Source organism: Hypomesus transpacificus, unplaced genomic scaffold (genome assembly GCF_021917145.1).
Source record: "Hypomesus transpacificus isolate Combined female unplaced genomic scaffold, fHypTra1 scaffold_333, whole genome shotgun sequence".
NCBI classification, from domain to species: domain Eukaryota; kingdom Metazoa; phylum Chordata; class Actinopteri; order Osmeriformes; family Osmeridae; genus Hypomesus; species Hypomesus transpacificus.
The window spans coordinates 68343-80880 of record NW_025813860.1 but is presented as its reverse complement, the minus strand read 5'-3'; the positions used below and the strand labels follow the sequence as shown (position 1 = coordinate 80880).

Below are 12538 nucleotides of genomic sequence, written 5' to 3'. Positions count from 1 at the left end.
ACAGCTGTTAGCCACAGTGCTGTATAATGACACACAATTTCAACACAATAGGACACAATACACAATCACAGTAACCGCAAAAACATGTTATCACTGTACCTACCTATGCCCATGTGCAACAATACATAAATGAGTTTTAAGAAGAGATTCTAAACCACCATATGTTAATGCAGTCTTTACGTGAAGCGGCAAATGATTCCAGAGCTGTGGAGCAGCGGGTGAGAAAGTTTCAGTCAGAAACGTGTCCTTGAAACAGCCAACCGAAGACTTCTGGTTGATCAGTGGTCTCAAGATGTATTTTGATGGAATGAAAGAAGATCATAGACATGATACGGAGGGACCAGGCCAAGCAGACCCTTATAAACAAACAGTAATGCCGTCCGTCCGTCCGTCATCTGCCGCTTGTCCGGGGATCGGGTCGCGGGGGCAGCGACCTAAGCAGGGAGGCTCAGACTTCCCTCCCCCCGGCCACTTCCACCAGCTCTTCCTGGGGGACCCCGAGGCGTTCCCAGGCCAGCCGAGAGACATAGTCCCTCCAGCGTGTCCTGGGTCTTCCCCGGGGCCTCTTCCCAGTAATCACAGTAATGCCTACAACTGAATATTGTATTTGACTGGGAGCCAGTGTGGAGTGACCAGGACTGGTGTCATATGTTCTCTGTTCCAGTCAACAGTCTAATTTTGGACAAGCTGGGGACGTCCATATTTTTGGATGATAAAAATGTCTTGATGGAAACAGCTTCTGACCACAGCATTGGACCTTTTATGAAACGTCAAAGCAGAATCTGAAGTAACACTTATATTTCTAGCATGTGTATGAAAACTCCCAGATAGAGGTCCTAGTTTACTGCCAACCATCTCTGTAGAAGCAGAGGGGCCGAAAATTAAGACTTTCGTCTTTGCTTCGTTTAACTGCAGGAAGTGGGCTCACTCAGCGCTGGTACCACCTCTATCTAGAGGTGGTACCAGCTCTAATGACTGCTGTTCTACTGTTACAGAGGCCTTCACTGGTAAGATCCTCAGAGGGTGGAGAATGCAACGATTACAAATGAATGGAAACACTCTCTCAGTGAAGGTGTGTGTGAATGTATGTAAGTGTGTGTTTCTATCAGGGTCAGAGAATGACAGCTTTCCTCTGTCCCAGTCCAGCTGCACTCTGATCCTCTGGGCTTTCTGTCTCAATGTGAGAACAGTGAGTGATTCTGATGAGGATGCTGCTCTGTATTTACCACGGTAGAGCCAGATTCCACCCCAGCCCCCCTTCCTCTGGACAGACTCTGTTAACACACCCAGTGACCAGACTTTACTGTCTCCAACCTCAACATCCCAGCTGTGTATCCCTGAGTTAAAGCCCTCGGAGCCCAGGACCAACACATTAAAATCCAAGCTCTCTGGGTTGTCAGGAAGCTGCTGTCTCTCCTGACTGAGTCTCACATTGGTCAGATCCTCAGACAGGATGAGGTGTGGGTGGGCAGTGTTGGGGTCCAGAATCACAGGAGCTGAGGACAGAGATCAGGTTTGTTTTGATAAAGTGTGCAAGAAATATGAATCTTTACCAAGTATTGCACAGAGTCTGTGAAGTCAAAGGAGCTTTATTACTTGCGGCCGGCTCGCAAGGAAACAAAAAGCCATGGTGGTACAAAGTTTGTCTGCTACCTTGTGTGCTAGCTAACCATTTAAACGACGCTGTTCTCAACAGTCATTGGTTCATACAAAGACATGCAACTGTCACATGGCTCTTCTTTCATTGGCTTCCTGCATACATTTTGCTCGCATGTGTGTTAACTTCGAGTTAACTTCGGGGTAGCTTCTCTCTGCACACATGGAATGTTGAACAGAGTATCATTCTATACAGGATAAAAGGTTACATCTTCAACTTTTCTGACACAGTGTTTGATGTTTACACCCTCACCCACCAGGAGTTGACACCATGACAAACCCAGCAATGATTACTATACTTATGTATGTGTCTGTCATTTTTATTCTACATGCATTGATCATGCTGTATTCAACATATCAGGCTGGTATTGGTGTGAGATGTGGTAGAGAAATACAGTACATTAAGTAACAATGGTCATGTTCAGTTTGTAGCCTGTACTATAATGTCATGGATTGTTTAAGGACTGATATGATCATGACAAGACAGATCATGATCATAGTTAAGTTTGCTGGCGACACAACCATCGTATGCCTTATCTCTGACAGTGACGAATGAGCCTACAGAGAGAAAGTTGATTCCCTGACATCATGGTGTCAGGACAATAAACTCTCTCTCAAGGTCAGCAAGACCAAGGAGATGATTGTAGACTATAGGAGGCGGCAGGAGGAGGAGCATGCACATCAACGGATCCGTAGTGGAGAAGCTCGGGGTGAACATCAGCAATGATCTCACCTGGTCTGTTCACACGGACAAGGTGGTCAAAGCGGCCCGTAAACGCCTCTTCTTCCTGAGGAGACTGAAGAAGTTCGGCATGGACTCATGTCATCCTCACTAAAGGCCCCGTCTCACCATAACATACTGGTCAACGTTCTATGAAGTTAGAGGAAACGTTGGTAATCCTCCATGGTCGCTGGTATTGTGCCAAAAGAGCGTTGTGTGGACGCTGGTGACACTGGTAATCGGCGGTGATCGGCGGCTTCAACGTTTAATTTTAAATGCTGGATAACGCTGAAGAACGTTTGTGGAACGTTTGAGTAACGTTGCACGCATTTGGCTATCGTTAGTCAGTCGTTACCTTTGCGTCACTTGGTTGTTATTCATCATTTGCTTTGCAGTGAACAACACACTGGTGACCTGTCAACGGCGCCAGTGACTTGTCGTCACATGCTAATAGTTTTCAGGGGTGTCTTACTTGGTCACTGTTACACGCTCCTCATGCGTCAGTCCCCCACTAGTCACACCCCAGATGTGTCCACCTTGCCCTAGAACGCTCGAAATTGAACTATTAGAACGTTCAGAGAACGTTGACCAGAATGTTATGGTGTGACGGGGCCTTAACCTTTACAGATGCACTATAGAGAGCATTCTGACTGGTTGCATCACAGTGTGGTATGGGAGCTGCACAGACAGGGACTGCAAGGCCCTACGAAGTGTGGTCCGTTCTGCTGAGTTCATCATCGGCAGGAAACCCCAGCCCTACAGGACAACTACTACACAAGTTGCCTCAGGAAATCTGGCAGGATTCTAAGAGACTGTTCCCACCCATCCTTCAGTCTCTTTACCCTGTTGCCTTCTGGCAGGAGTTACCGCAGCATCCGGTCGTGCACACGCAGACTGGACAACAGTTTCTACCCAAGGGCCATCAGGCTTCTGAATGGACACTGATATGGACTTTGATTCACTTCATATTAGTCACTTTACACACTGTCACTTTCAGCTACTGGTTGCACTATCAGTAATATTGCACTATTGTACTTCACTCTACTTCACTTAGTTTAAAATAGGTCTATAGGGTTAGCAATAGGTTATTATGTGTATTTAGGGTTTAGTATATTGTATTTTAATATCTATCTGTATATTTAGGAGGTTTACTTATTTAAGCTTAGCATAGATAAATAGCATAATTTATGTTTTGTGTACTTATATGTTATGCCAGGTGCTTGCGTTGTCTTAAGAATTTCAGTACCCAGTCTGACCTTGTGTTGTTTTGTGCATCTGACAATAAAAGACTTGAACTTGATCAGTAATGCAGGATAATGCAGGTACTATAGTGAATATAAAGATGATTACTTGAATAAAAACTCACTGTATGTCACAATGTCCTGCATCTTCTTCCAGACTCTGAAGGTCAGGTTGCCCAGGTGTTTGGCCACGTCTATCAGCGCTCCTGAGACCAGCTGTGGATCCGGCAGAGTGGACTGGGCTCTGGAAGAACATTCTGGAGTCAGAGCTGCTGTGGGGTTGGGTTCATAACCACTGAGAAGAGAGAGACAGGAGGCAGGTCACTTACCTTTTCACTGTGTCCTTGTAGTTCTGTGGAGATAGAGAAGATGAAGTTAGACACTCATAAACACACCCAGCCAGCCATTCCATATGAACGTAGAGAGATCAGTCCTGACCTGAAGGAATGAGATGTCTTCAGCTCTCAGCTCCTCCTCTATGTCTCTGATTGTGTGTGAAAGTGTTGATATCTCTCTGTTCAGACCCTCAATCTTCTCCTTCATCATCTGACTCTTCTGCTTCTCCTCCTTCCTCAGTGCAGCTATCCTGGCCTCCTCTTCCTCTTGTAGAAACTGGTGAAGCTTCTTAAACTCCTCCTTCATCTGCCTCTCTGTGTGCTGGGTCTGAATCTGGAGACATGGGGGTTCATACAGAGGTTTAGCTAACCAGAGTTTTCAACGTAAAAACAGTTTAATATTATTTTATTAATACATATTTTTACCGTTATATGATTTGCTGTTTGATCACAGGTTTGTTTAACTTTGTTAAAGACCTTCAGCTGCTCCTGTAAGGACTTCAGAGCAGGCTGGAGTTCTTCCTGGGTTCAAACAAAACACTTCATATAACATAGAAATATTCAATATTCTACTATGAACAAACACTATATTGCCAATATTATGTGGAAACCACTCAGTATATGGACAGCTGTCATTCCAACATCATGAAAATAATTATGGATTTGGTTTATGCTGTGTTTCTATAACTGCCTTCACTTTCCTAAGAATGCTTCCTAACTATGGAACCTTAATCCAGGATTTGCTTCCATTCAGCCACAAGAGCATTACAGATGACAGGCACTGATGTTGGGTGATTAGACCTGCTTCATGTAGAAAGTGAGGTCCATACAGAAATGTTTTGCTGATGGGAAAACTGGCCTGCACTGATTCTTGACCTACTGTAAATAACATTTACTTTACATTTAGTCAGACGCTTTTATCCAAAGTGACTCACAAGAGAGAGCTTTACAAAAAGCTCATAGGTCAATGATCGTAAACAACGAGATAGCCCCAAAAACATTGGGGTAGCCAAAACTTGAAGCATACATTGTGAAAAGCAAATAAGTGCCAATGGGTGATACCAGAAGAGCATGTCGTTAAACACATTTCAATTGAACAACATGATCCTTGAAAGTGCTGAAGTTTACCTGGAGGGAAGCCAGCAATAATATCATTCAAAGCGAGTACAAGCAGTTAAATCAGTTACAACTAACCAACAAGTGCAGCGAGTCCCTCAATAAGTGTCATAGTGTTCCTGGATGAAATAAACCAATATCTGATCCAACAAATCTTTTGTTGTATTTGAGAGAAAATCTAACCATCAGCAAGCTAAGTCTAATTATCCAATATCAGTGCCCATTATTTCTCCACACACTCCAACATCTTGTGGACGGCTTTCTCAGAAGAGTGGCAGCTGTCAGAGCTGCAATGGGGGAGCCAACTGAAGCTTAATGTCCATGGATTTAGAATGGGATGTCCATACAGGTGTGTCTACTACATACTTTGACCCATATTAATTAGGCCTAAATCATTATTCTGTGTTTACTCTGTCATACCTACTATATCATACCTTGTGATCCTGTGCAGCTTCATCGATGGGGCAGCAGTCGTGGTTTTTGTGTTTTTTGGAGGTCTGACACACCAAACACACTGGCTGTTTATCATCCAGACAGTAGAGCTTGAGTTTCTCACTGTGCAGACTGCAGAGCACCTCAGACCCTGCTGAAGCTCTCTGACGTCTCTCCTGTAAGAAGAACTCACACAGGTTCTTCAGGACCAGGTTAAATGGTGGATCTGGTCTGGAAGATCTTCTCCTACAGAGTGGACATTCCCGTGATTCTCTCTGTGTCCAGTGATCCTGCAGACAGGCTTTACAGAAGCTGTGGCTACATGACAGGATGACAGGATCTTTAAAGATGTCACAGCACACAGGACAGCAGAGATCCTCCTCTGGGAGAGACAAGCTGGACGCCATTTTCTCACCCACTCGTCTGAAGTTCACTTTCACTTTGATGTAAAAGTGTTTAAAAGGTACTCTGATTCAGTCAGCAGTGAATTAAAGTCTCTGAAATGACAGTATTTCCTCCTGTAGTTGTGTAAAGGCAGAATCTCTCTCTTCTCAGTGTGAGTTGTGATTTTAGTCCAGATTCTCTCAGAATAGTGAATCTCAGAGCCTGTTGGTGAGCAGAGAAACACTGAACTCTGCTTTCTGTGTTCTGACAGGTGAGTCAAATGGTAGGCGGGGCTTCAGGAAACCAGGAAGTAAACTGCATTAGTGCTTTTCTCTCTACTACCTCTCACCCCTCTCCCTCATCTATCTCTGTCCTTTCTACCCCCTCTGCCTCTTTCCCTACAATCCCTCTCCTCTCTCCCTCCCTCCTCTCTCCCCACTCGCTTTCCTCTACTTGTCCCCTCTCACTCCACTCTCTCCCTCATCTGTCCTTCCTCTCTCCTTTCTCTTTTTTCTCTCTTTTTCCGTCCCCACTATTTCCACTCTCTCCCTCTTATCTGTCCTCTATTCTCCTCCTCTCACCCCTCTATCGCCATTCCCTCCCCTCTCTTTCCCCTTTATTCATCATCTCCCTCTCTTCCCCGTCTCTACCTCCTCCCCTCCTCTCCCCCCCTCTCTCTCTCCTCTCCCTCTCCTCTCTCCCCCATCTCCCCCTCCTCTCTCCCTGTTTCAGATGGCTGCTGAGTGGTCCATGAGGCTTGGCCACCAACGCTGCCTGGCTGGTGAGCCAAAACGCTGGTATGAAGATGGTCACTGCCACCATGGTGGTGAAACCTGGAGGAAACCTGGACCTCACCTCAGCACACCTGGAGGAAGTTGGTGTGTGGAAGTGTGTCAAGTTTGTTGCTGTGATATTAGGGACCAGATAGGGGTTTTAGGATGCCTATCTGTTGTTTGTGTTGGTTAATGAGAACTCACACCTGACATTGAGACCAGGAAATAAACCTCATGGACACAATCCTGAAATGTGAGATTCCACCACTCTGCTACTGCATGGTGCTGGATTTCGATCATTCTTCTCATCTCCACGCCCATTTAAATTCCACACCTGTAGTATAGAGAGAAGAGGACGCATCTAGCACCTTAGTCTACCTGAGTGTGTATTTCTCCAGAGTAGTTGAATATGTTTAAAGGCTCAGGTTGAGGCCCTGACCCCAACTCCGCCCTCTTTCTGTCTATTCAAAATGGCTGCCGACCAGAGCGCAGGTGCATTGTTTCAATCTGTTTTACTGCAAAATATGAAGACATATATACACACTCAATCTCTGTCATTCCCTTACACATCATTACTTTATGACCTGAATAATCGATCATCATTGAACACATATTAGTCACGTGTGGTAATTTGCAATGTGTCATATTTATTCGTCATTACCGATGCAAATACATAAATCACAGTACATTACTGCTAAAAACAAAGTTAAAATCATCCAAGATGGCTGCTAGTCTTTCCCTGAATACAACAAGACCTCAGGGCACACTTGATTCAGTGAACCTGTTTATGGTCATTATCCCCCTTCTAGTGGGAGTCCTGACTCCTTTGACTTACATCTAGAAATGACAACAACATCCTACCATGTGCTAGACAAACAATCATGACATCTAGATGAGCTTCTCTCACCTATTTAACTAACGACACTACAACTGTGGTGAACACAGTGAAGTTCCCTGTCTCAACTCTACATCCCCTTAGCGGGTCTGTCAGACTAGCCAGACTCCCAGCATAAACAAACACACAGCGCTCCTTCTAGAACAGCAGCACAGCGACCTGAAGGGATACACCACTGCCATGCTGCAGTCATGACCGGTCATTCAGCCAACCAAGGAAGGTAGATCTGCAGATCAAAGTCAGTAAAGAAATGGATGTGATATGATACAACAAAGGTCTATGTGTCATTTGTAATGTTAACATGAAAAAAGAAAAGTGTTAAGGTCCATCTGGATGTGAACATGCATAACAGGTGAACCTGTCCAGGTTGTGGTGTCACTGTGCGGACGAGTTAGTTGTCCGTCACACGTGAGACTGTGAGATATTGTTAAAATGCGTGAGACTCACGGCAAATGTATGATATTTTGGAGTGCTGACCTTTGATCATGTGTTGTTTTACCTCTGATTTATATTGTTGGGATTTTCTGTATTGTAATGAAGTTGTTTGAACATGCCCACCCTACAGTTTTGAATGTGATGCTTGATCAACATTGGAGTTTTGTACCGTTTCTAAAGTGGTTCAACAAGGTTGAAAGAATCTGATGTGCTCTTCCTCCCTCAAGAGGTAAAACAGTGAATTGTATGAATCAAACTCGGGAGAACGTGAGAGATGACAAACAATGTAAACTATCACATAATTTCATAGATTAAATTTTATGAGCTCAAAGAAACTAAAGCTTAGTACAGTCAACATTCATGAACAGCAGTGTACAAGTATCACAATTAAATAAGGTGACTAAGCAAATGTTTTGGCAAATATTTGTAGAAAAAAGATACAATTGTTTTATCATAGTGTACATGCACATTACAGCATAAACAGGTGTTATGCATATTTAGTCCTGCATGCTAAAATACTCCTGACTTCTGATATATACTGTCAAACGCGAAGAGCATAATTCTACCTAAAATATGATCACTCCTATTGATCTTTGTTCTATGTACATGGATGCTCATGTTCGAGGTTGTTTTCCTTCATGACAGGAAGGTTGTAAACACACCCAATGTTCTGTTGTACTGTTCCAGATAGAGGTGGTACCAGCTCTAATGACTGTGCTGTTCTACTGCTACAGAGGCCTTCACTGGTAAGATCCTCAGAGAGTGCAGTTTGCAGTGATTACAAATGAATGGTAAAACTCTCTCGGTGAAGGTGTGTGTGATTGTGTGCAGGTGTGTGTTTCTATCAGGGTCAGAGAATGACAGCTTTCCTCTGTCCCAGTCCAGCTGCAATCTGATCCTCTGGGCTTTCTGTCTCACTGTGAGAACAGTGGCTATACCTGATGAGGATTCTTTTCTGTATTCACCATGGTAGAACCAGATCCCCCTGTCTCCAACCCATGAGACTCCCTTCCTCTGGACAGACTCTGCTATCACACCCAGGTACCAGCCTGTACTATCTCCAACCTTAACATCCCAGCTGTGTGTCCCTGAGTTAAAGCCCTCAGAGCCCCGGACCCATCCATAGTGATCAAACCTCTCTGGGTTGTCAGGAAGCTGCTGTCTCTCCTGACTGTATGTCACACTGGTCAGATCCTCAGACAGGATGAAGTGTGGGTGGGCAGTGTTGGGGTCCAAAGTCACAGGAGCTGAGGAGAGACATCAGGTTTGTGTTGATGCAGTGTTTGATGTTTACACCCTCACCCACCAGGAGTTAACACCGTGACAAACCCAGTAATGATGACTGTACATATCATGTATGTGGATGTCATGGTTATTCTGAATACATTGATCATGCTGTATTCAACATATCAGGCTGGTATTGGCATGAGATGTGGTAGATTAATACAGTACATTAAGTAACAATGGTCATGTTCAGTTGGAAGCCTGTATTGTCGTGTCATGGAATGTTAATGGACAGGTAGGATCATGATGGGCCAGATTGTGATCAGTAATGCATGTATAATATTGAATATGATGATGATTACTTGATCAAAAACTCACTGTATGTGACAATGTCCTGCATCTTCTCCCAGACTCTGAAGGTCAGGTTGCCCAGGTGTTTGGCCACATCTATCAACGCTCCTGAGACCAGCTGTGGATCCGGCTGAGTGGACTGGGCTCTGGAAGAACATTCTGGAGTCAGAGCTGCTGTGGGGTTGGGTTCACAACCACAGAGAAGAGAGAGACAGGAGGCAGGTCACTTACCTTTTCACTGTGTCCTTGTAGTTCTGTGGAGATACAGAAGATGAAGTTAGACACTCATAAACACACCCAGCCAGCCATCCCATATGAACTTAGAGAAGTCAGTCCTGACCTGCAGGAATGAGATGTCTTCAGCTCTCAACTCCTCCTCTATGGCTCTGATTGTGTGTGAAAGTGTTGATATCTCTCTGCTCAGCCCCTCAATCTTTTCTTTCATCATCTGACTCTTCTGCTCCTCCTCCTTCCTCAGTGCAGCTATCCTGGCCTCCTCTTCCTCTTGTAGAAACTGGTGAAGCTTCTTAAACTCCTCCTTAATCTGCCTCTCTGTGTGCTGGGTCTGGACCTGGAGACATGGGGGTTCATACAGAGGTTTAGCTGACCAGAGTTTTCAATGTAAAAACAGTTTAATATTATTTTATTAATACATATTTTTACCGTATTATGATTTACTGTTTGATGACAGGTTTGTTTAACTTCATTAAAGACCTCTAGCTGATCCTGTAAGGACTTCAGAGCAGGCTGGAGTTCCTCCTGGGTTAAAACAAAACATGTCAGGAGTGAAAGTTGTTCATCCTCTCATTTGACCAGCTGGATCTGAGACGTCTCTCTGACAAAGCCCAGTAGAAGAAATAAGATTCGAAGCAGACAAAACGATAAATAATGATGAAACTTCAAATTATACTAGAAATATTCAATATTTTACTATTAAAAACAAACACTATATTGCCAATATTATGTGGAAACCACTCAGTATATGGACAGCTCTCATTCCAACATCATGAAAATAAATATGGATTTGGTTTACGCTGTGTTTCTATAACTGCCTTCGCTTTTCTAAGAACGCTTCCTAACTATGTAACATTGATGCAGGATTTGCTTCCATTCAGCCACAAGAGCATTACAGGGAATGGGCACTGATGTTGGGTGATTAGACCTGCTCCATGTAGAAAGTGAGGTCCATACAGAAATGTTTTGCTAAGTTTGGTGGGAAAACCTTGACTGGCCTGCACTGATTCTTGACCTACTGTAAATAACATTTATTTTACATTTAGTCAGACGCTTTTATCCAAAGTGACTCACAAGAGAGAGCTTTACAAAAAGCTCATAGGTCAATGATCATAAACAACGAGATAGCCCCAAAAACATTGGGGTAGCCAAAACTTGAAGCATACATTGTGAAAAGCAAATAAGTGCCAATGGGTGATACCAGAAGAGCATGTCGTTAAACACATTTCAATTGAACAACAAGATCCTTGAAAGTGCTGAAGTGTACCTGGAGGGCAGCCAGCAATAATATCATTCACAGCGAGTACAAGCAGTTAAATCAGTTACAACTAACCAACAAGTGCAGCGAGTCCCTCAATAAGTGTCATAGTGTTCCTGGATGAAATAAACCAATATCTGATCCAACAAATCTTTTTGTTGTATTTAAGAGGAATTCTAACAATCGGCAAGCTAAGTCGAATTATCCAACACCAGTGCCAATTATTTATCCAATATCTTGTGGACAGCCTTCCCAGAAGAGTGGCAGCTGTCAGAGCTGCAATGGTGAAGCCAACTCCAGCTTAATGTCTATGGATTTAGAATGGGATGTCCATACAGGTGTGACTACTATACTTTTACCCATATTGTTTAGGCCTAAATCATTATTCTGTGTTTACTCTGTCATACCTACTATATCATACCTTGTGATCCTGTGCAGCTTCATCGATGGGGCAGCAGTCGTGGTTTTTGTGTTTTCTAGAGGTCTGACACACCACACACACTGGCTGTTTATCATCCAGACAGTAGAGCTTGAGTTTCTCACTGTGCAGACTGCAGAGCACCTCAGACCCTGCTGAAGCTCTCTGACGTCTCTCCTGTAAGAAGGACTCACACAGGTTCTTCAGAACCTGGCTACATGGTGGATCTGGTCTGGAAGATCTTCTCCTACAGAGTGGACATTCCCGTGATTCTCTCTGTTTCCAGTATTCCTGCAGACAGGCTTTACAGAAGCTGTGGCTACATGACAGGACAACAGGATCGTTAAAGATGTCACAGCACACAGGACAGGAGAGATCCTCCTCTGGGAGAGACGAGCTGGACGCCATTTTCTCACCCAGTCGCACCCTCCTGCCGTTGTAGTTGAAATTTATTTTGACTTTATTGTGAAAGTGGCATGTGTTTAAAGTTGACTCTGATTCAGTCAGCAGTGAGTTAAAGTCTCTGTAAATGACAGTATTTCCTCCTGTAGTTGTGTAAAGGCAGTTTCTCTGTCTTCTCCGTGTCAGTTTTGATTTTAGTCCAGTTTTTTCTCAAAGTAGAACGATTAATGTAGAGCCTGTTGGTGATCAGAGAAACACTGAACTCTGCTTCCTGTATTCTGACAGGTGAGTCACGTAGTAGGCGGGGCTTCAGGAGACCAGGAAGTAAACTGTATCAGTGTGATTGTAGTAACTGCAAACTGAGTGACAGGTGATCTCATTCTCCTCAAAAGAAGTTCATCAACACCACTTGTACTGTTGATGTGTGTTGCATAATGTTCAATAAGCAGAAATGAGCTTCAACATGACTGGTGGGTCTCTCCCCTCCACCCCATTCCATTCGGTCTCCCTCCTTTGTCCAACTATCTTATCTCTCTCCATCATCTCTCCCTCCTCTCTCTTCCTCCTTGATCCCTCCTATCCCCATTCTCCCTCCTCTCCACATATCATCTGATTCTTTTCTCTCTCTCCCCCATCTCCCCCCTCCTCTCTCCCTGTTTCAGA

General features: G+C 44.1%; 2 protein-coding genes across 2 annotated transcripts; both read right to left on the bottom strand.

The window, feature by feature from the left end:
• Positions 1–522: 522 nt before the first annotated feature.
• On the bottom strand, positions 523–6278 carry LOC124464257 (zinc-binding protein A33-like). The gene is made up of 6 exons (XM_047016251.1): positions 5504–6278; positions 4380–4475; positions 4057–4287; positions 3948–3970; positions 3744–3862; positions 523–1496 (listed from the first exon to the last, which is right to left on the bottom strand). Exons 1-6 carry the CDS (start codon positions 5906–5908, stop codon positions 925–927), a joined length of 1446 nt encoding a protein of 481 aa, XP_046872207.1. The 5' UTR covers positions 5909–6278; the 3' UTR covers positions 523–924.
• A 1008-nt stretch (positions 6279–7286) lies between these two features.
• On the bottom strand, positions 7287–12139 carry LOC124464261 (E3 ubiquitin-protein ligase TRIM35-like). Its single transcript, XM_047016256.1, has 6 exons — positions 11477–12139; positions 10227–10322; positions 9904–10134; positions 9795–9817; positions 9591–9709; positions 7287–9235 (listed from the first exon to the last, which is right to left on the bottom strand). The coding sequence occupies exons 1-6, from the start codon at positions 11879–11881 to the stop codon at positions 8694–8696; spliced, it is 1416 nt and encodes a 471-aa protein (XP_046872212.1). The 5' UTR covers positions 11882–12139; the 3' UTR covers positions 7287–8693.
• Positions 12140–12538: the final 399 nt, after the last annotated feature.

Excerpts from the sequence above, each read along its gene's own strand:
- LOC124464261 (XM_047016256.1), bottom strand. The coding sequence starts at position 11,881 with ATGGCGTCCAGCTCGTCTCTCCCAGAGGAGGATCTCTCCTGTCCTGTG. Across the intron at positions 10,323-11,476 it reads AAGCTGCACAGGATCACAAG|GAGGAACTCCAGCCTGCTCT; the intron begins GTATGATATAGT and ends GTTTTAACCCAG. Across the intron at positions 9,236-9,590 it reads GCAGGACATTGTCACATACA|CTCCTGTGACTTTGGACCCC; the intron begins GTGAGTTTTTGA and ends GTCTCTCCTCAG.
- LOC124464257 (XM_047016251.1), bottom strand. The coding sequence starts at position 5,908 with ATGGCGTCCAGCTTGTCTCTCCCAGAGGAGGATCTCTGCTGTCCTGTG. Across the intron at positions 3,971-4,056 it reads AAGACATCTCATTCCTTCAG|AACTACAAGGACACAGTGAA; the intron begins GTCAGGACTGAT and ends CTATCTCCACAG. Across the intron at positions 3,863-3,947 it reads TACAAGGACACAGTGAAAAG|AGCCCAGTCCACTCTGCCGG; the intron begins GTAAGTGACCTG and ends ATGTTCTTCCAG.